General features: G+C 35.0%; 3 protein-coding genes, 1 non-coding gene and 1 pseudogene across 8 annotated transcripts; 3 read left to right on the forward strand and 2 right to left on the reverse strand.

The window, feature by feature from the left end:
- The first annotated feature begins 2,062 nt into the window (after nucleotides 1-2,062).
- LOC103945585 (F-box protein SKIP5) lies at nucleotides 2,063-5,179 on the forward strand. Of its 2 annotated transcripts, none has more exons than XM_009356179.3 (5): nucleotides 2,063-2,258; nucleotides 2,966-3,110; nucleotides 3,191-3,269; nucleotides 3,815-3,873; nucleotides 4,673-5,179. In XM_009356179.3, exons 1-5 carry the CDS (start codon nucleotides 2,099-2,101, stop codon nucleotides 5,019-5,021), a joined length of 792 nt encoding a protein of 263 aa, XP_009354454.1. In that variant the 5' UTR covers nucleotides 2,063-2,098; the 3' UTR covers nucleotides 5,022-5,179. The 2 variants fall into 2 exon arrangements, with proteins under 2 accessions (XP_009354454.1, XP_009354455.2); XM_009356180.3 differs by having other exon boundaries at nucleotides 2,118-2,258; nucleotides 2,997-3,110.
- On the reverse strand, nucleotides 2,557-2,675 carry LOC125470795. Its single transcript, XR_007253192.1, has one exon. It is a non-coding gene; the product is annotated as a U5 spliceosomal RNA (small nuclear RNA).
- A 472-nt stretch (nucleotides 5,180-5,651) lies between the features above and the next one.
- LOC103945586 (translation initiation factor eIF-2B subunit beta) lies at nucleotides 5,652-12,803 on the reverse strand. 4 transcript variants are annotated; one of them, XM_009356183.3, is made up of 11 exons: nucleotides 12,647-12,803; nucleotides 12,155-12,226; nucleotides 11,875-12,029; nucleotides 9,842-10,129; nucleotides 9,438-9,567; nucleotides 8,453-8,560; nucleotides 8,248-8,350; nucleotides 8,022-8,147; nucleotides 7,018-7,211; nucleotides 6,664-6,792; nucleotides 5,652-5,882 (listed from the first exon to the last, which is right to left on the reverse strand). In XM_009356183.3, the coding sequence occupies exons 2-10, from the start codon at nucleotides 12,205-12,207 to the stop codon at nucleotides 6,696-6,698; spliced, it is 1,254 nt and encodes a 417-aa protein (XP_009354458.2). In that variant the 5' UTR covers nucleotides 12,208-12,226; nucleotides 12,647-12,803; the 3' UTR covers nucleotides 5,652-5,882; nucleotides 6,664-6,695. The 4 variants fall into 4 exon arrangements, with proteins under 4 accessions (XP_009354458.2, XP_009354456.2, XP_009354457.2 ...); XM_009356181.3 differs by having other exon boundaries at nucleotides 5,652-5,888; XM_009356182.3 differs by having other exon boundaries at nucleotides 5,652-5,975.
- Nucleotides 12,804-13,794: 991 nt separating this feature from the next.
- LOC103945587 lies at nucleotides 13,795-15,742 on the forward strand (annotated as a pseudogene).
- A 3,355-nt stretch (nucleotides 15,743-19,097) lies between these two features.
- Nucleotides 19,098-20,196, forward strand: LOC103956523. The gene is made up of 6 exons (XM_048570408.1): nucleotides 19,098-19,451; nucleotides 19,521-19,607; nucleotides 19,715-19,754; nucleotides 19,846-19,899; nucleotides 19,980-20,036; nucleotides 20,122-20,196. The coding sequence occupies exons 1-6, from the start codon at nucleotides 19,207-19,209 to the stop codon at nucleotides 20,179-20,181; spliced, it is 543 nt and encodes a 180-aa protein (XP_048426365.1). The 5' UTR covers nucleotides 19,098-19,206; the 3' UTR covers nucleotides 20,182-20,196.
- Nucleotides 20,197-21,523: the final 1,327 nt, after the last annotated feature.

Below are 21,523 nucleotides of genomic sequence, written 5' to 3' on the forward strand. Positions count from 1 at the left end.
CCTCAAATTAAAAAAAAAAAAAATAGCAACTGTAAAGTAACAATTAAAAAAACGAAACGCATATAAGTTCACAACAAATTAAAACATCAAGATCAGCCAACATTAACATTAAATTAGCTACAAACCTAGATAAACCAACACTGAATTAGACTAAACTAATAACACATAAGCTTCAAATCAAATTCCAAATAAAAAAATTTGGATAAAACCAACAACAAAACCACACCTTGTTCCTGTTCTGTCTCCCTTCTCTTGCTTTTCTCTTTTGCCTACTCCCCACATTAAGCCTTTTTTTTTTCCTCATTTTTTCTCTTTTGGCTGCTCACTTAACCCCCTTTTTTTTTTTCTCGTCACTTTCCTCGATTTCTAGTCCCCCCTTTCTTCCACATCTATCGTTTTTTCCTCATCTTTTCCATCACTACTCTTGACACTAATTCTCCACTCTTTTTTTATCTCTTAATTATTTCACTCAATCAAAACATTGGATCACATTTTCTCAAGCAGCCCAAAAAAACTGACCGACCCAAAATCAGAAAAACATCCAAACTAAAACATACAATCACCATTGTGAAGCAGCAAACGATAAATTAGAAATACAAAACAAAGGAAAAAAAAAAAAAAAAAAAACCAGAAACACACTAAAACATGCCACCGGTGAACACCATACCTTGGAAAGGGTAGACACACGCAGCTATTCGAGATCGATCCCACCGAAACAAAATTTGTGCGTTTCGACAAAAGGGAAAGAAATCCAAATCTCAACTAATTGGCCCGTCGTCTGAAAATCGAGAGCGCAAACAAAATCCCAAAATAAACCAAAAGCAGGGTTTCCTTGATGGGTATTTTGTCAGAGGGAAAGCGGAAGATTTGAGTTTTTGCATCAAGATGTTTTGTTAATCGAGCCGCATTACATCTTCCGAAGGGTGTAAAAATTAATATGACGAACAAGATCTTCTGCGCATATCTCGTTTCATGAGTTTGGCTTGAAACTGGAATCATTCAGTTACTAAGATTTTGCATATGCAAGTTTTGCATATGTAACCTTTCCAGTATAACAAATATAATCAATCCGTTTCTTGGTTGACAAGAAAAGAGGAAAAGATCCAAATAAAACGTGAACAAGTAGATTAACGCTCTTCTGCAGTAGTGTTCAACGAAAGATCCACTACCACTTTAATGTATTTTTCATTAGTAGTAGTACTGCACTAACTGCAAGATTACAGTAGAATCGGAAGAAGGCGATGATCAATGAGGAGCGACCTTTAGTGTTCCCATGTTCGTTGTAGTACTCGTTGTATGTTTATAGCTCCGAATACATGAGCCTCTATCTCTCTCTTTATCTATCTGTGCATTTCTCCTTCTATATCCCTTTAGGCAAGAACGAACTCACTCGTCGTCGTGCATGAAAGATCATACTGAATGCATTTGAGGGCACTACTCTTTGCAGGACGCATGAGCAGTACTTAGGTGCCTTACCACTCTTAAACTAACATCTCCATTTCCCTTGGATAATCCATATAAAAATAGAACATTTTTATTATTATTTAAGTATTTTAAATTTACATTGTAATATTTAATTAAATTTTTAGAACCCGATCATAAGCATATAAAAAAAAAAACAAAATTGTAATGAAAGTACTACATTGATGTGCAACATCCATTTTTAGAAATTACATTGATCAGTTTTCTATTTCAAAAACCATCTTAATGGGGTAGATTAATTTCAAAAACCACATGTCATAAAAACCCAAAACCAAAGTTAACGAAAGAGAAATCAAAAGCCTAGCACATGTGATCACGCTTATATTGTTTAGTTAATTAACTTAATTTGACAACAAATTGGCATGTGAATTAGTGTTTATTGTAAATTTAATAAGTGTCGCTTCCAATTGAGAGAGCAATTTCGTGTTACTAATTGTCCCAAAAAAAAAAAAAAAATAAAAAAAAAAATTGTCCGACGAACCAAATAAAAAATGAAGTAAATTGGCACGTGTGGGGAGATAAGTGGTAAGTGTGTCGGTTTGTCGTAGTCAACAGCCTTAACATTCCACAGAGATCTCTCTTGCAAGAGTCTAGAGACGCAGAGAGGGAAGAGGCTATGGAGGACGTGGTGGAGGAGATAGAGCAAAAAAGGTGGAAGAGAAGCCTCACAACGACAAAGAGAAGCAGGAGCTCCTCAAAGTCGTCCTCATGCCTTATAAATAATCTTGATGATGGATGTCTGATGCACATCTTCAGCTTCCTCTCTCCCATTCCAGGTGCCTATCTTTTCTCTCTTATTCTCTTCTTATATTTTTCGAAAAGATTGAAACTTTTATGCAAAAACCCAATATTTAATTCCACTTATGAGTCATTGCACCATGCCAGTTTGTGGGTTTTGGTTCAATTGCACTTTCATTGATATTTTCGGTCAATTATGGCATTAGGGTTTTGCTCTGCGGTCTGTAAATTGGGTAATTGTTATTGCATAATTCTTGTGGTTTTATTGGTTTTTAGCGATTTTATGGTCTGAGATATGGTTCTTTTTTTTCCCTTTTTTAAAAAGATTTTTGTGGGGCTTCTCTAAGAAGAGAAATCCCTTGAAAAAATTGGCATATGCTGCTGGATGCGGCGTTGCACACAGTATTTTTAGTAAAAGGCGAAAGAATAGTTCGGTCTGCGTTCACCGCACGGCTGCTTAAAGCATCTGGTATTGTCAAGTTACAGAATTCGTTGTAGAATGTAGAGAATTGGAGATGTTGGCAGAGTATTTTGAATTTTCTAGCAATTTTATAATTGCGTTGTTATGATGGAAAGATGTGGTTGTTCCTGTATATATTTGGCGGGCACTAAAATGGATGTTATGGTTGTCTAAATTTGTCTATTTCAGTTGTATCAAGTTTTTGTGATAGATATTGATAGCTCAAATGCATGTTTCAAATCAATTTTTTTCAACTTCTGTCTCAAATTGCTATTGAGTTTGCAGATCGGTATAACACCGCCCTCGTTTGCCACAGATGGCTTTACTTGGCATGTCACCCTCGCTTGTGGCTGCGAGTTGACCGGTCCGCCAAAGATCTTTTGGAGCCTGGGGTTTTCCCCAACCTTGAGACAGCTGTTGAGGCTGCAAGGTTTGGAAAGTTAAATCTGTCTGTATAAGTCTTTTGTTCATGTGGAGGACTGTTAAACTGTTCATTACTTTTTCTTACAGGCCAGGCGATACTATTCTAATTTCAGCAGGCGGAAGACATCTTGCTTATAATATTCAAATAAAAAAGCGACTCTGCCTGGTATGTCTCCAAGTACCCTAAACTCAATTAGCATGCTTGCACACGCAGTGTGTGCTGTTGTCCTGGTGATGCAGGAGCCAAGTTTAAAATTTAAGAAATTAGAGGCCTTTTAGTTTCTTATGTAATAAATGCAGTTTGCACATGTACTCTGCCGGTTAATGTATCAGGTGTCATAAATTAGTCTTTAGGATTTTCAAGTAGATTAATGTGGATCTTTACAGATTTGTGTATTGTAAGATTTTAAAATGAGAGCGAGTGAAAAGAAATTATGGATCTCTTGTATCCGTGTGAGGCACAGGTTAACTTGGAGGGGTTTCAAGGCACCACCGGTGTGATGCCGAAATATTTGTAATTTCTCTATTAGAGTGGTTCGCATACACCTTTGGTGTGATGCCAAAGGCCGGAGCGCGTCTAAATATCTTCTTGCATTCCTATTGTTTCTGATTATCCTACATCACCTGGATGAAGGATACATTTATCAAAATACTAGAGGTAGATTTTTCCAACTTTTTCTCCATTCACTATCTTCAAGTTTCTTTGTTCAGATTGGTGCAGGTGAGCAACCTGATGAGACGACTATATACTGTTCTCGAGGTTCAGACAGGTATGTGTGTTTTAAGGCTATGCTTTACTTTTTATTGTTGTGCGGTGATTGTGAGAAATTTCTCTCTTCAATGTCAAATCTTTCTTGGAGCCACTTCCATGCTGCTAAATTTTACTTGCAGAAAGTTAAAATTGTGGTTGTTACGACTTTGAGGATAGAAATTTTATTGCCTGAAAAATATCTTAGTAACTTTTTCACTCTTCCTCCTTTTCTTTTTGCTTTGGATCTCTTTTTGATGGTTTATGTAAGGCAGAATGCTAGCAAAATAAGAAATTGATCTTTTGTTTTGTTTATTCTTTTCAACGTTTTGCTTCCTTAAATATCACAAAATACTAGTAGTCCTAGAGGTTTCCACTTGTGATTGTAAGACGATGTTAACTTTTTATTAAAATTAAAATCCTGCTTTTATTTCCTATATGTTTGAATTCAAGATCAGAGAAATACAATAAATTTATCTTTTATTTTTCAAAAAAATCAGCCTAAGGGATGACCTTAGCCTACATTGTATGATATTGGACCATATTGTGGTCCTCATGTTGGTTCCACTTTTCCTACTTTAACTGTTAATTGGTTTTAACGTTAAAGCGGGACTGGTTTCAATTTGAAGCAGTCAGTCCAAATGGCTATTCTTCTTCTTCAGGTTTTTTAAACGAAAAAAATATAAATCATCACGATGGTTTTTTTAGTTGTTACTGTAGCAGTCCGGAAGTGCTCCTGAAAGTATGACCGCACTGTATTTTTCTTTTGTTATTATCATGAGAAAATGGTTTGGCATGCACTGTTCATTTTGTTTGAGCAGTGCATTGGAGCTCCTGTCGACCTGCAAATTGGCGAACTTGACTGTGAAGGCAGAGCTTGGCTGTTGCTTGCTTCATAGGAGCGGAAGGGTGACGATAGAGGGGTGTGTGCTTCAATGCGAGACGAATCCTCTAGACCATCTTTCATGCCCTATTGTGAGCACAGCTAGTGCCCAGACGGTAATATCTTCCCCTGTGAAATGTTCTAATGATGGCGTTTCTGTTTTTCGAACTCGAATTGAAGGAGGTGCCAAGGCTGTCTTGACTAGCGGAGACTTGACCTTGCAGCGAGTTCGAGTTATTTATGCTCGGACGTCAATCTTTTTCTGGTTTGACGTAGAGCACCAGTAATGTCTTGATTTTGTTACCGGGCGCTTGTAAAATTGTACTATAGCATTGCAGTTTTTTCTTTTTTCTGTACGGGACTATGTTCAGTTTGTTTCAAGTGTTGTAATAATTTCCAATTTAGATATTTTTATCTTTAAAAGATACAATATAATCGTCGTTAACGAAATTAGATAATCACTAGTAATAGACTTTCAGTTTGATTGTTCAGCTCGGTAAGAAATTTAAAATGCATGACAGTACGTGATTCTCTTGGATATTGGCCAAATGGTTGTACTTACGTTTCTCTCCTAAAGTAAGGTTATTGTTTAGATTTTACTTGAAAGAAATAACCGTTATCATGAATTTTAACTTACATTATGTGAAAAACGACCTTTTGTATAAGGAACTAATTTTTGCACCACTTTTCTTCTTCTACACATCCCTGGTTTTCCGTCGCTTGATTCTAATTTGATTTATTCGATCCAAAGGTCAGAAACAAACAAGGATGTGTAGGGAAGGAAAACCGAGTGACAATTTGCAAAAATTAATTTCCTTTAGAAATTGTCACTCGGTTTTCTTTCGAGGAGCAACAAGAAGAGCAGGAGCACGAAGAACAATTTGCAAAAAGATAAAGCCTACACGCAACACATCTTGTTATGGGAAACAATATGCCTTTCCATTTGTCCTTCCACAATCGCAAAAATCACCACCGTCTATTCACTTCAGTATCAATACAGCTCTACGTTTCCTAAATGGCCACATACACAAAATTGGCTCTCCTTGTTTCTCTTATGTCCTGTGCATGATGATAACGCTCCCCATGGTTCAGCACGACGATAGTTTAATTTCATTTTCCGCTTCATCCATCCACCACCATTATACTACCTGAAGCTAGAATACAGGCAAAATGTTAGTTCCATATACAGTAAATAAACATTCATGACGGAACTTGAGGCACACGCACACCCAACGGTATATCTGTCAAGATTTAATACACTTCAGACAGTCCATATCTCGAAAATTGTCCTAATTTGATTGCATCCTTTCCTCTCAACCCAAAAAGGAATAATAAGCGAATTTTCGAACACATACAACAGAAGGCACCATTTTTTTTTTAAATAAAAACAAAAAGTTTAGATCAGGTTCCTTACATTATTGTTAGCTATTCTATTAAAATTTTTCAGTTTTCTGATTAGGATTGAAATCAAAATTCAGGAACATCTTTCCACCTGTATTAGTTGGACTAATCTACAAAAACAAAGAAAATGCGGCTTAAGGCGGATCGTGACAAAAATGGAATCAATACATATGAGGATATTAAAACGAGATTTTTTTCTTCATTGAACCCAATGCGAAGACTAACTTAAATTAGCGGAAATAACCAAAAACCATAAGAAGCCAGAAAGAGCATACAACAGATATAAACACTCAAATAAAACTTTGAACATGTCAAACTTTCAGAAGGGTAAAAACGAAAAACAGCCTTTCAAAGTTCGGCGTAGAGAATAAATTTGTGCTGTGTGAATCAATTATAACTGATCCTAGAATTTGAAAGTTCACTTTTTCTGGTACTGGATTTCAAAACGGTTGTAAAGTGATGTACTTTACGTGAATACACCAGACACATACCAATGGTTGTGAGACTAAAATTAGACTAAAAACTTACCCAAGAATATGATAAACATGTGGGAGCTGAACTCAACTGCCCATAGCAGGTCTTCGTTGGACCACCAAATCATCAGCAGAATAATAATCTGCGATGAGCCGGTACACATATGAAGGATTATGCCCTCCCCTGTGACGGAATAACAATGGTAAGTTATAAATTAGCTAGGTAGTCGGGAAATAGAAAACTAATAAGTATGAAATACTCAGAAGAGAATTTTATATGATTGCATCTGACCAAAATATTAATTTTCCTTTTCATTGGTTCCTACAAACAATAGACTAGAAATTCAATAAGTGAAATCTTTAATCTATGAATTCAGTTCCATTTGGTGCATGAAATTAGTTGACTTACGTATCAGTGATAAATAGACTGACAAGCTTTGGTGGCACATAATCAAATGTAGGATTGACAACTTGAAGAAGTGAAGAAGCAGTGCCACTTCCAAAATCCATGCAATCTGAGAACTCTCCAAAATCCAGTAGCTCAGAAGGAGATCTTAACTCATTAAGTAAAACTTCAGGATTGTGAGGATACAAAGGGCACAACTGTCATGTAAACCACCAGGAAAAGAATTGGATTAAAGAAATCGCTTTAGGGCTAAAGTTCAAGAAAAGAGCTGCAGATGAAATGACGCCCAGTTCAATGATTCAATCCAGTTAACAACAACTCCATATACAAAATCCCATAGGATCTGATCCCCAATCTAGTCTAAACAAGCAAAAACAAGGCTAATAAAATACTAGGAAGCAGCCATTAAAAACTTGAATAAGTTAACAACTAAACATTAACAGAGCCTACTTTAGAAAATAACTCAGACAGTAACATGAGTATCACGATGCCTTTTTGGATGATGTGAGAATGCCATGAATATAGAGAAAGTGAATTATTCAAGATAGTTTGAACTGGAATTATAAGAAACTATAGTGTATTGGTCGACATTTTAAACAGTATTACAAGACAAGAAAATTGTTGTATACTTTGCAATTCCATTTTTTTTGCGTGTTTTGAGTCTGAGGACACTTATCAGATAGATGGGACTGAAATTTTACTTTAGTAACTTAATTTAGGCAATACTGATTCATCACAGGTAGATCTGTTTGAGTTTAAATAGTCCTTCTAAGATGCAGATGGGAATCATGCCTTTCTAACCTGCTCTTTCATCTTTCCCTTGTGTCTCTATTTCCTAGAACCCCAAAAGATGTTTATCTCATGTTAATCTATTCATTGAAAATTCTCTAATGGTGGAACCCACTTCTTCAGCTTCGCATCTTGATTTTAAAAGAAACCCAATTTATGAATGACAGCAAGTCTATAGAATCTCCAAGGCACGCCGAACAGTGATTGAATTGACTTACCTTGTGACTGCCGGCAAGTACAACAAAAGGGACAGCATGCCTTTGTGCTGCAAGTGCTACCATATTCAACCCGACAGGTGCTATGACCCCCCCATTGGCCATGACAGCATGAGCGCCAACGATAACCTTTAACATTAAAAAATCAATATGAAGCTGAATGGGTGAACAAGGATGTAGAGTTTCATATTGGGAAAAACCGAAAAAATATACTAAGATCACATCATACCATGTTGACTCGAGATATCATGGCAAAAACAGCTGAATCAGTTATCAGCGTGGTCTGTAAACCTCTTGCAACTAGTTCTCTAGCAAGAAGATGCCCCTGATACCTAATACAAATCAATTAATAACAATGGTTACCAATAATTTATCAAAATTACATCAGTACGGATCTTATTCGCTGTAACAAATATGCAGACTTTTACACTAACCTTGGAGCTCCCTCTGCAACAAATACCCGAAACGATCTTTTTTTCTCCTTAGCGGCACATAGAAATTCCAGTACTGTTCTTGAACTACCTAAAGTTAATATAACCTCACTGCAAAAGAAAAGCAGTTAGCAGCATGATTTAAATAACCACAATGAAACATCAATTAAAATCAACCACAAGCCACTCTAGCAAAATATTCTCATTGAGGTCTCATTTTTTTTTTCATGTTTTGCAGTCTCCTATTTATCAAGATATGCGATCTTTGCAATCTTTGCCCTGTCTAATTCTTTTCTGGAGAAATATGATATTTTTTTTTTTTTTGGTATGAAGAGAATGATGTGCTTACCAGAGAGTGTCACTGGAGTGCATAAGGTTCTGGGTTTCTAAGGGTTCAGGACTTCCGATGTAGGCCTATATCCTAGATACTAATTCAATCCTAAAGATAAACACCAACTAAAGGAATAAAAATGTGCATGAATCAATAAGAAAGAGCCCTCATGATACGGAAATCTTTCCTCAAGAAAAGGTAGCTTAATTTTGCATTTCTCAAATAAATACAAATAAATACAAACAAATGAAATACAATGTGACTGTGACTCAGTCGCAAGGGTGCTTGAAAGATTGATGGACAGATGGAAGCACGTTTGGCCCTAATTAATTTATGTTTAGTAGCTAAACTCGAAAAAATTTTCTACCGCTGCTACGTCGAACACCGAAGAGTTTATCTTAGCACCTCAACCACACTGAGCCTAAAATAAAATCACCAAAAAGTCTAACCACCTCATATACGTGTTAGAAGTTAGAACAATAGCACATAGCAATCTCACGCAAAATCAAACTTAGCACCACTTACTATATTTCATACACATTTTTACATTGAAAATAAGCATATTATGACTGAAGGATGCTTTTCTAGTTGAAAGAAAAAAAATAAACTGTAACAGTGAGACAAACTTAATAGCCAAGGCTTGAGGTCAATACATACTTATGGTGAATGTGCTCTACTGCTTGCTCAGCAATCTGTTCATGGCAAGTGCCAATATCTTGTATAAGTTCATTGACTGCTTCAATAACACCATGCTTCAGCTTCCGACTTTTTGAACTTTTTTCAGCAGCTATGAAAGAAAACATATATCTATAAGTCATATGGCTGTATAATCTGCCGTTAAAAGGTACTAACTTCGATTCCACCACCACAAGCCAGACCACTAAAAAACTAGTTTTTAATTGACTAATTTCCAAACACAAATACCACATTTATGATCAGAAATAAATATCAAATGTGTATATCCTTTAACCTTTTTTTTTTTTGTTTTTTCTAATCAAAAGAGGAAAATGAAAGGTGTATCTAAAGAAGTTTCTCAATGATGCTAAGAATGAAAATCATACATTTGGTTTTTTCTTCAGAATCACCCCCAGATGAAGAAGTGCGAGGAACAGCTGCTGCATCAGGTATGTCCTCAAGCAGTGTTTGCAAAGATGGTGGACGCAGTGTGCTTCTTGCAGCAGCCGCAACAACAGCAGCAGATAGAACCGGATGGTTGTCATGGTCAACATCATCTTCATCATCACTAACAGTTGACATGTTCAACCCAGCCATAGCAGCAGTAGTGAGAGAATGTTCCTCCTCCCTAATAATGTGCAAAACACGCCTCGCAATATTACCCACAGCAAGCTCTGCGATCATATGTGCAAAACATTATTATGAAAATAAAAAAAATAAGCCTCTACGTCCATATTATAAGAAAAAGATTTTGCAGCGTATCTTAAGATAAATATATCTAAATTCAAATGCATACATCATGTAACTTTGCTCTATATGCCTGGGAGATATATCACTTGTTTTCTTTGGTTAAAAGGAGATATCATTTTGTTTCGTAATACATGAGTATTAACTAAAGATACACAAATAAAAATGGCAAAATGCTAAAGTTTTGCATGCACAATGAATTCTAGAAAATTTGATAATTAGACTTGGCTAACATAATCATTAGACCTAGCTAACAAAAGTTATAGTTTCAATAGGATTGCAAGAAAATAAACATTCACGTGCTTTGACCTAAAAATGTCCTTGACAAAAAAAATTAAATGAAGACACGCACAGATGTGCATAATAACCTCCTTCATGCTTCTCTAATATGTACATTTCAAATATCTTTCTAAGAACAAGTTGAGCAGCTAGTTCAACAGCCTGTCCAATTAACCGCTACTAAAACTCCCCTTTATGTGCTGAAAATGATCAAGTTATCCTCACTACTTATCTCTCAAACGAATCTATAAACTTTTATGTAAGTGCCACATAAGCTTCAATAAGGGTTGCCATGTCCCCTCCTTTTTTTCTTTTAAACAACAAATAAGGACTTCATATTAACAAGGAAGAAGTAGGGGTTGCGTTTACGCAAAGCTAGGTGATTATATCTCAAACTTCGTTAAGGTTTATGGGTCATATACAGTAGGAGCGACAACATAACCTAGCTTTCCCTTCTCGTGCAGAGGTATTTTTTTGGTGGGGAGGGCATGCTAGGAGGCATATAGCTCCAATAGCAGAGCACTTAACCCCGCACCCACGAGGAATTTGACACTTGCCCTTGCCAATTCTAGCCGTCCAAACTCCTTGAACAAAAACAAGGACAGAATTTTTGTATCAAAGTATTTGCTTATCTAGAAAAGAGGTTACTATTGGCTTTTCTTCAGGGGACCCACGTGAAAGCTGAAGAAACATTATCTTCCACATTTCTCCTCCTAGGAAATAAAAGTTATTATACATATTGATTGACCGTAAACAGAGAGGAACTTCTCAGCTTTGGATGATTCACTACAAATTGGTCACTGTAATCAACTAACTATCCTTCTTTTTTTTCGAAACGAAAGAAGACTGTAAACCAACTATCCTTTTAACAGGATAATCTGTAGTACACTTATATATTTATGTAATTTGACTATATTCTTCAAAGTCAAATGAGTACTCTATCAAAAGTACCAACTACAGCAACACAAAAGGTAAAAATATAACATTATCAACCCTGATACTCACTACTGCCCACTGCATTTATGCTACTTAAAAAGAAGACAGTCTGTTATTATATCTGCATTCCAAACTTGATAAAATAACAACTCCAAGTCTACTCATATCACTAACAAAGATAAAGTCCAATTTGAAAGGCGACAAAAACATGGTCGCAAAAGTGTTGAAGTTCATATTACTACAATTTGAAAGCTATATGACTCCTCCAAAATGACTGCTACAAAGAACAAATATTTTAAACAGTAACAAGTCATTGAGATGAGATGTCCATCCACAGTCCCGTGTCTTTTCAGACATTACAGACAAAGATGTCCAAGTAACATAAATGACCTTTGTACTAATGGAAAAATTTACCCATTAAAAATAGCAACATTGAACCATCTTTCAAAACACCTACCAACAGGATTTGCAGCAATCAGCTGCTCCCCAACAGCCTTCACAGCATCAATCAATGCTCCAGCTTGATTTGTGTAGGGCACCCGCTGCGCTGAAATTACCGACCGAATTAATTCAGCCGTCTGTTTTGCGGTGGCCAGCGAGCCCTCAATTTTACTGCAACAACAAAATATTCGCAATCAAATTATGAATTATGAAAGATGCCTATTAACCAGTATAGTCTCTTGAGCACGCAGCTTGTGCCAGTATAGTCTATCAAAGTGCGCCAAAGAACAACTAACCGCTTTTTAAGCTTAATAAGGAAATCATTCACAAGGGAATGCACGTCTGGCATGGCTATCACCAAATTTAACCTGCAAATGTTCAAAGATATAAACTTCAAATCATTACATTCAAACAGAACCCTTATTATCCGTCGTCTAGGGCAACCAAACAAAACCCAACAAAGCTCCTCAAATTACAAATGGGAGCTTTTTTTTTAGGTGATTTGTTGGTTTTTATTTGAAAGCCAAATCAGCTGGGAATTTGAGAAAAATAAAACCCAAAGTTAATTAAATCCAAAAACAACAACCCACAATGAAAGTGAAAAACCTGGGGAGCTGAAATACCAAAAACCCACCTAATTCAAAACCTAAGTAAAACCCTCAATTAAACCCCAACTACAAACCTGAATTAAACCTTCAATTAAACTCCAAATTAAACTATTAATAAAACCCAAAATAAATCATCAATCAGGAAAGATAAAAATACAAAAGGGGGTTTAAGAGGTGTACCTGGAGTGAGTGAGAGAGTGTGTGGGCGAGTGATGCTGCGACTGTGAGAGGCTGAGAAGAACAAGGAGATGGGTTCGAAGAAGATGAGGCCGAGAAGAAGGTGAGTTTGCGGAATCGAAGACGGGGGAGGAAAGTAAACCGGAGGAGAGGGAGAGGAGAGAGAGGGACCCCAGAGAGAGAAAACTTTGGATTAGGTGGTGGGGACAGGTTTGGGCTACTGTTGGGCCCTGTTAGGTAGTGATGGGCTGCTATCCAATCTATGAGATTTTTGGGCTACATGGTATAAAACTAAAATTACGACATCATTGATCTGACCGGGAATCGATTTCTAATTCGGTTGATTTTTTAAGAAGTTAATCTTTAAAGATTCTTTAGAGCCATTTAGTAGTGTGATCCAGTGATATTTTTCTTCATTTATAAGTAAGAAATTTTAGGTTCAATTCTCGCCAATTTCAACCACATTATTGCTAGCTCATTATGAGATTAAGTCAACCTCTCTCTTAATGTAGATAATGTCGTTTGTTAAAAAAAATATTTAGAAAATTGACCGTTCTGATTATTAAACACCATTATACACTCGTAAAATGAAATGAGAAAGTAGATGGAAAGATCATTACGCACCATCATACACCATTATATGACTTAGTCCAACAATTTTAGAAGCCAACAGTAAAGTAGAAACATAACTAAAATAAAAAATGATACTATAAAAAAATTTGGGTGCTCCAGATTACTAGGTATTTCGGATGCTTTAACAGTTGTATATATCTTAATTTTTGTGTTTTTAAAATAAAGATCTAACGGTTAAGACATTCAAAATATTAAGGACTCAGAAGCATCCAAAAAAGTCCCATGATCCACATTCTCCTTCCTTGTAAATAGGAGTCATGCCGTCATTGTGTCTTAACAAAATATACCATAATTTCACTGCAACCTAAAAAAGGGAAAAAGTTTATGAGGGAGGAAGCATGACATCAAACATTCATATTCTCTCTTTTTCTTGTGACATATTCTGATTCTCTGAAGAAGAAGAAGACCAATCAAAATTGAAATCCCTGCACCTCACCATTTTCCTCTTTCTGATGATCGACCCTCAAGTCTTAATCTTTATGTTCATAATTTTGTTCGAGAGAGAGAGAGAGAGAGAGAGAGAGAATGGGGGTGGATTATTACAGCGTATTGAAGGTGAACAAGAATGCTACAGAAGATGATATAAAGAAGAAGTATAGGAAGCTGGCCATGAAATGGCACCCGGACAAGAACCCCAATGACAAAAAAGAAGCAGAAGCCAGATTCAAGTAGATCTCTGAGGCTTATGAGGCATGCATCTCTCTCTCTCTCTCTTTTCTTGTATTTCTCGTACACATTCATTTATTTAATTATTCTATAATTTTGTTAGGAAAGAGACGTCTGTTTTTTATTATCAATATGTCATCAATAATGTGTCATATTATATTCACTAATACAATATATCGATAACATATCAGATACATGTTTTGGCAATATCGATTCATACACTCATGTGTGCATCTTCTTTCCCTTTCCCAACAACTCTGCATTTAAAACCAAATACATGGGGCCATGAGCCTAGATTGTGCTTAGTTAGATTGCACTAAATTAAAGGCAGTGATTTTCACGCACAATTTTTCCGTTTTTACACATCCCGGTTTATTTCTAGCATTCATATTGAATAAAGTAGAAAATAATCAAATGGCGTCAATAAACAAGAGTACGAAGAAGGATAAAAAAGATGAGCGGAAATTAAATGCCTCTCTCTGGATAGCATCTCACAGTCTGTGCTCCTTCATTTATATATGCAAGCAGTTAAGATTCAATTTTGTTCTAGCTAGTTGTGTGAATAAAATAACGTAATGGTTTTGTGAATCCAGGTGTTGAGTGATCCTCAGAAAAGACAAGTTTATGATCAGGATGGTGAAGAAGGTTTGAAAGATATCCCACCACCTGGAAGTGGTGGATTCTCATATGGAGGTGGATCCAAGGGATTTAATCCTAGGAACGCGGAGGACATTTTTGCGGAATTCTTCGGAAGCAGTCCTTTCGGATTTGGATCATCAGGACCTGGGAAATCCATGAGGTTTTCATCCGATGGAGGGGGGACGTTCGGGGGATTTGGTGGTGGTGGTGAAAATATTTTTCGATCATATAGTGAAGGTGTCACACCAAAGAAACCACAAGCAGTTGAGAGCAAATTGCCATGCAGCCTTGAGGAGCTGTATTCTGGATCAACAAGGAAGATGAAGATATCAAGGAGTGTGATTGATGCAAATGGGTACCCATTTTTAACACTCTCCTATTTTCTTTCTTTATTGATTCATTTCTTACTAGCTAGTTGCACATGTATAGATTTAGCCAACGTGATATAGTTTCATTCATGATCGTTTGTTGTAAACGATGATATAAAATAGTCATTATGCGCCCTCCCCTTGTTAACTTTTTCATTAAGGAAGGATTGTTGTACGACTATTTTTAAGTGCCAATATCAGCTTCCAATATAAATATCTACGTTATGTCAACCGACTTATTTTGCTTTGCAGACGCCAAGTGATGGAACAAGAAATATTGACGATTGATGTGAAGCCAGGATGGAAGAAGGGAACCAAGATTACATTCCCAGATAAAGGAAACGAGCAGCTAGGTCACCTGCCAGCAGACCTTGTGTTTGTGATTGATGAGAAAGCACACAATACTTACAAGAGAGATGGCAATGACCTCGTTGTGAACAAAAAGGTGACATTGGCCGAGGCATTGGGCGGAACCACGGTGAACTTAACCACGCTTGATGGTCGCGATTTATCAATTCCGGTGACTGACATTGTGAACCCGGGCTACGAGCTTGTCGTTGCCAGGGAAGGTATGCCAATAGCAAAGGAGCCTGGGAATAGGGGTGATTTGAAGATCATATTTGAGATCAGCTTCCCTAAAAGACTGACCCCAGACCAAAGAGCTGGACTTAAACGAACATTGGCAGGTTGAAGAGTTATATATGTTGACCTAAGTTCCATTGTAGATTGCCCAAACAGTCTTAGAGAGTCACATACAATACAAGTCTAATCTGCACTTTTTGTGTAGTGTGTATGATATGTTTGTACAGACACCGACTCCTTACATGTAAAGAGTCATTTCACGATCGTTAATTGCAAATTACAGTCTAACACTAATGCAAAAACAACTCGTTAAATTCACACAAAAAAAAATTTATGCACACATGTCAAACTGTGATTTGCTTGTCGATTATGTATTTTCTCGATATTGTAGTAAGTGATACTCTATTCTTTCATGTATATGGTTCTGTGAGTGATTGATTCTTTGATTTGAGGTTAAACTTAATTACCATGATAAACCCATCAGGATTTTTAACTTTTTATCCATGCAGAATCTTTTAGCATATTAACTAGCTCCACTAATCATTAACATAATCAACCAGGAGGCTTTTTTGGGTAAATAAATTTCAGACGGTCATACCCTCAAAAGTTAATTTCTTTTTAATTTTTCTGTGTCGACAAAGTTTAATGATACCCAATTAATTAGGTTATGTTTGGTGCGAATGATTTGCAATTTGAAAGAAAAAAAAGTTTGAGAAAACTGTTTATATACTTTTGGGAATTAAGACAAGAACAGTGAGCGGAGACCCACTCGCTTCCGTTTTTAGAGAAATTTTTTAATGTAATAGAAACACAAACGGTAAACTACGTATTTTAATAGAAATAATAATAAATTTTATTTTTTAAATTATTAATTTTTTAATACAAATATTTTATTATCTATATATATAAAGTGAGAGCCCCAGTTTGGTGAAGCTTTCAAAAATGCCAATAAAACCCCTTCGTTTTCTTCACAATCAAAGTCCAAAAAATCCCAAAATCGAGGACAAAAACGTAAAAAATAATTTAAATTATATATCAGAGAAACTGTATCTGAAGCATGTATTAAACCGACACCATCGTGCAACTTGACACGAGGAGAAAATGAACGTGGCATCAGATTTCAAACTGCTATGGGCAGTTGCCATTTGATTCCACATTTAATTGATCGCCAATCTCTCAGGTATTTGCTTCCACCCTTTTCTTCTCTTTTGTCTTCTTTGGCATTTGATTTCTATCTCCCTTTTTATCCTGCGTTTTAATTTCAGATTCTGGGATCGCTTCTATTTATCCATTATTTTTCCCAAATTTTTTCCTGTTTATTCCCGTGCAAAGTGCATTGCAGGAAGGCGGAGCATCATATGGCCATTTTTAAAGGTAACGCCCCATAATCTATTGCTTAATTTAAATTTTTCTTCAGGTAAGGTTCAGTTTTCTCTCCTTTTGCAGAAAATCGAAGCCATTGTTTACGTATTTCGTTTACACTTTGTTTCTCCAATATTCTCTTTTTCTACTATTATATCCACAAAGTGAATTGTCAGATAATTTAGAACGCAGGAACAAAGAAGGAAGGAAAACAGGAAAGCCTTCATGTTAATTTTCTTTTACAGGAAAACCCATTTCACTCGCCGTGATCAACAACTGCAGCTTCTTGAAGTAGCCTTTCACTCACCATAAACGACAAGTGCGGCTTCTTTAGCAGTATTTTTATTAGTCTCTTTTCAAATCAAATTCACTGCCATTAATTAACTGTTTCTCATTGATCATTCATTTCTGATCATATTGATGCTATTTGATTATTCATAGATCTGCCAAATACGATATATAGTATAGAGTTGTGCTATGTATTTCTAATTTGTTTTCCATGCAAGAGATTGCATATCACTGTATTAGTTTACAAAGTGTTTGCGAAAACGTCTCAAACTGTGTTTTGATTTCTGGTTTGCTTAATCTATATCTATATATATAAAGAGAGAAGCCTAAATAAGTGAAGCTTTTAATATTCCAATTATGTTCTTACTTTGATAGAGAAAATAATTAACAACTACCCAACAAAGTAGTAATATTGTACAATTTAGAAATCAAAGGCCAAATTGGTGAAGCATTTCAAAATGCCAAGAAAGTCCCTTTGTTATCTACACAATCAAACCTTTAAAAGTTCAAAAAGGTAGGACAAATTGGTAAAAAAAACCATAACCGAACAAAAAAACTGTATTGGAAAATAATAAACTTCAGAAAATAAAAAAATAAAAAAAAACATCATAATTATCCTCTAAAATTTAGCAGTATTGCGGTTTAGACAGTAAAACAAAGAAAAAAGTGCGTCCAGTTCCTCATTTTCTTTTAAGACCCTAAAATACAACATTTTAACTAAAAACAAAAATCAACACTTTAATAAAAACAAATCAATTAAAAAATAAAGTGGAGAACACCATTTTAGGAGATAAATATTAAAAATAAAGTGAAAAAATGGCCACATGGTGAATAACTGCTCTCCATTTTAGGAGAGAGATATTAAACAGAAAAATTAAAATTTGTTATGTTGGAAAAAAAAACAAAACAAGAACGGAATAACTTCTCCATTTTAGGAGAAAATATTAATATCTATATTAAAAAAATCTAATAAATTATACTAATATCTGCATATGGTCTGACTAATTTAGACGGATTAGGATGTTTCAACTAATTTCTATCCATTTTAGGAGGAGATAAAAAATCATGATAATTATCCTCTAAAAGATAGCAGTTATGGAGAGGAGGGAGAGATAAATGATAAAGGCAACAAAAACAAATTAAAAAAATAAAGTCGAGAACATCATTTTAGGAGATAAATATTAAAAAAATAAAGTTAAAAAAAGGCCACATGGTGAATAACTGCTTTCTATTTTAGGAGAGAGATATTAAACAGAGAAATTCAAAATTGTTATGTTGGGGAAAAAAACAAATAAAACAACAAGAACGGAATAACTTCTCCTCCATTTTAGGAGAAAATATTAATATCTATATTAAAAAAGTATCTAATACATTATACTAACATATGCATATGGTCCAACTAATTTAGACGGATTAGGATGTCTCCAACAAATTTCTATCCATTCTAGGAGGAGATACTAATATCTTATAAAATGATATATAGATTAAAAAAATAAATAAATAAATGAAACCAACGTGGGAGAAAGAATGGGGTAAAGGTTGCCGTGGGTTTTCAAAAAACTGTGAAGCTTGCCCACTACAAGCACTAACTTCCCCGTTCGTATAATCCCATTTTTTCTGTTCCTACTTATTTTCCCATATCCAAATTCAAATGTTAATTTTCCCCTCAGTTATACAACTGCTATCAACAGTTGTTGCTTGGTTTTACAGACTCTCACACTCCAACGTAGGATAAAACAGGTATTATGCAACGCCCGATTCATCATTCTTCTTTATTTCAATTTTTTCGCTTTTTTGCTTTGCCGTTCTTCTCCCACTCCCTCTCCCCAGGCGTAGAAAGGAAATTAATCTAGGTGTAAGCTTCTTTTTTTCACTTTTTTCCCTGCATGGTTGTACTCATTTTACACATCTTCATGTAAGCATAATATGTAATTGTATGAATATCCAGGTTTAGCTTCATATGGGTTCTTTTAACTTCTTCCTTTGAAATCTTCATTGTGTGTTTTTTAAAATTTCGGTCAGATTATGAGTTTCACTTTTGATTATCTTAATGTGCTATACGTGTGCTATGGTAATTTTAAAAATTATTTGTTTTCATTCTTAGGATATTTACAAGAATACCCACAAAAAATGAAGAAGGAACCTATTGATAAGATCTCAAACAGACGTGTCTCTATTTTTACACCTGGTTGGGAGATATCTGTCGGAGTAAAAACTACTGATCTAAGTCAACTGATTCTCAAAGAGTGGAAAAAGAAGAAGCATGAGCAGTATGTATCCTAAATTATATACAAATTTGTTACAAGAAATCTAACATTATATATACCTTCAATATATAGGTGGCGCATGAAAAAGGCTGTGGAAGAATTAAAACCTTCAACAACTCCTCAGATCATACGTATTTGGAATAAAGTCCAACAAATAAGGTACAACACCATTTCTTACCTATTTATTTTTAATGGCATTCTCTATATGATTCTACAAATTAATTATCTCAAATTATAAAATAAAATAAAACAATTTATGGGTGCAGAAAAAAGATTAACAGTGGCCAAACAACTTTTCTAAATACGGTAAGTCTTCTCTTATTTTCATACAAAAGTATACTATAAATTCAAATTGCATTCAATTTTCAAATATAAATAAAATTGCATTTTTTGTCAGTTTTACAAGCATCACACCCGTCTCAAAGTACAAAGGTTGAAGTACAAGATTAAGGTAATATTTCTTATTATTTAATTTTGTAAATATTGTTACAATTTGTTACCTCAAACTTGACAAATATATTTATCTTTCAGTATTCTACAAGTAACTGGAGTAAAAGTATTGCCATGAGAAAATTGTCAAACTTAAAGGTATTTAGGTTAAGTTGCTTACAATCTTTATAGTTGTGATTGTGCATTATAGTTAGACTTCTTATTTTATCATCATTGCTTGCAGATTAACCATGAAAATCTAAAACATCAAGTGCAAGCAAATGGGTGGCAAGCATGGCTTTGATTTCACACATAGGCGCTATGTTTACATATGTACATGTTGTCCATATTTTGCTTTGCTTCATATATTAGGAGTTCATCCCTAGCTAGCTTATAACTTTGATTGAAAACTTATGAATCTGAAACATTTTGATTTAAGGACATTAAGTGTTGTCAATATGTATTTAGAAATCAAATTACATGTCATATTTTCATATTTTTTTATTTATAAATAGTATATGTTTCCCATTTTATCTTCGTTGTTGTTTTAAAGAAAAAATAGTAAAAAATGTATGAGAGATTACTCACATATGTGCAAATTGGATGGAATATATGCTCCTAAATTATTCAACAAATGTGGCAATATGACAATATGGCATGCGATAACTCCATTATCACTTTGGAATGATGGGATGATTGTACGGTAACACTATTATCTCATCAACCTTTCTTCAACTCAAGCAATTGGAACTACGTAGCCTGGCCCATGCTCTAATGTTGAACATCTCAGTCCCAACCCAAAATGGCACACCCATAATTATGTACTCACTTCTCTAACTGCATCAACTATCCCATTCACACAACCATTGAACAAATGATCTGCCAACCTGCTCGAATGACGCCAAATATTGCCCATAATACCTTTTTGTCCACCATAATAAAAAAAATGCTGTTGTGCACCCTTCTAATACAGCCACTAATCCTCATGCTACAAAATATATTGATCATTTCATATTTTCCATACAACATTAAATAATTAAGCATATTTTTTTTATTTTTTATATGAGAGTTTAAGGAACCTAACTCTTGATCTTCTTCTGTACAATATATAAGGGTAAAATGGTACTGATGGAGATAACAAAATTCTAACTAGACTAAGTAACTTAATTACCAAAGTCATAATAATGATCAAGCATAGCTCATTTCGTGAAATCAATTTCTATCAGCCAAACAAAAAAAAAAGACACCATAATAATTAGCAAGCAAAAAAAAAAAGAAAAAAAAGGTGGATTGGTTAGTGTACAATTCATAAATTTCATTTTTGGGTACAATGGGCAAGTGCAAAAAGACTAAGTTAGATGATTGAACATAATAAAAAATTGAAAATAATAAGAAATTGTTGTGATGGACACAAACACAATTTATAACATAATCACTTAAGAAATATACGAATATCTAAAACAACACATCTTTGGGGCGCGTAGCACCCGTGATGCAAAAATGCCTCTCGCACGCACGTTAGTGCGTGCAGAGAGGCTAGTTTATATAATAGCATATGATGTAACAGTAATGTACCGATCATATTGAAAAATTTCTTCCGCTTCGACTTTGACAATTGAGCTTTCCACTTTTGTATCTCTCTCTCT

Source organism: the organism of the source record quoted next, unplaced genomic scaffold, assembly GCF_019419815.1.
Source record: "Pyrus x bretschneideri cultivar Hongxiangsu unplaced genomic scaffold, Pyrus_bretschneideri_v1 Contig52, whole genome shotgun sequence".
NCBI classification, from domain to species: domain Eukaryota; kingdom Viridiplantae; phylum Streptophyta; class Magnoliopsida; order Rosales; family Rosaceae; genus Pyrus; species Pyrus x bretschneideri.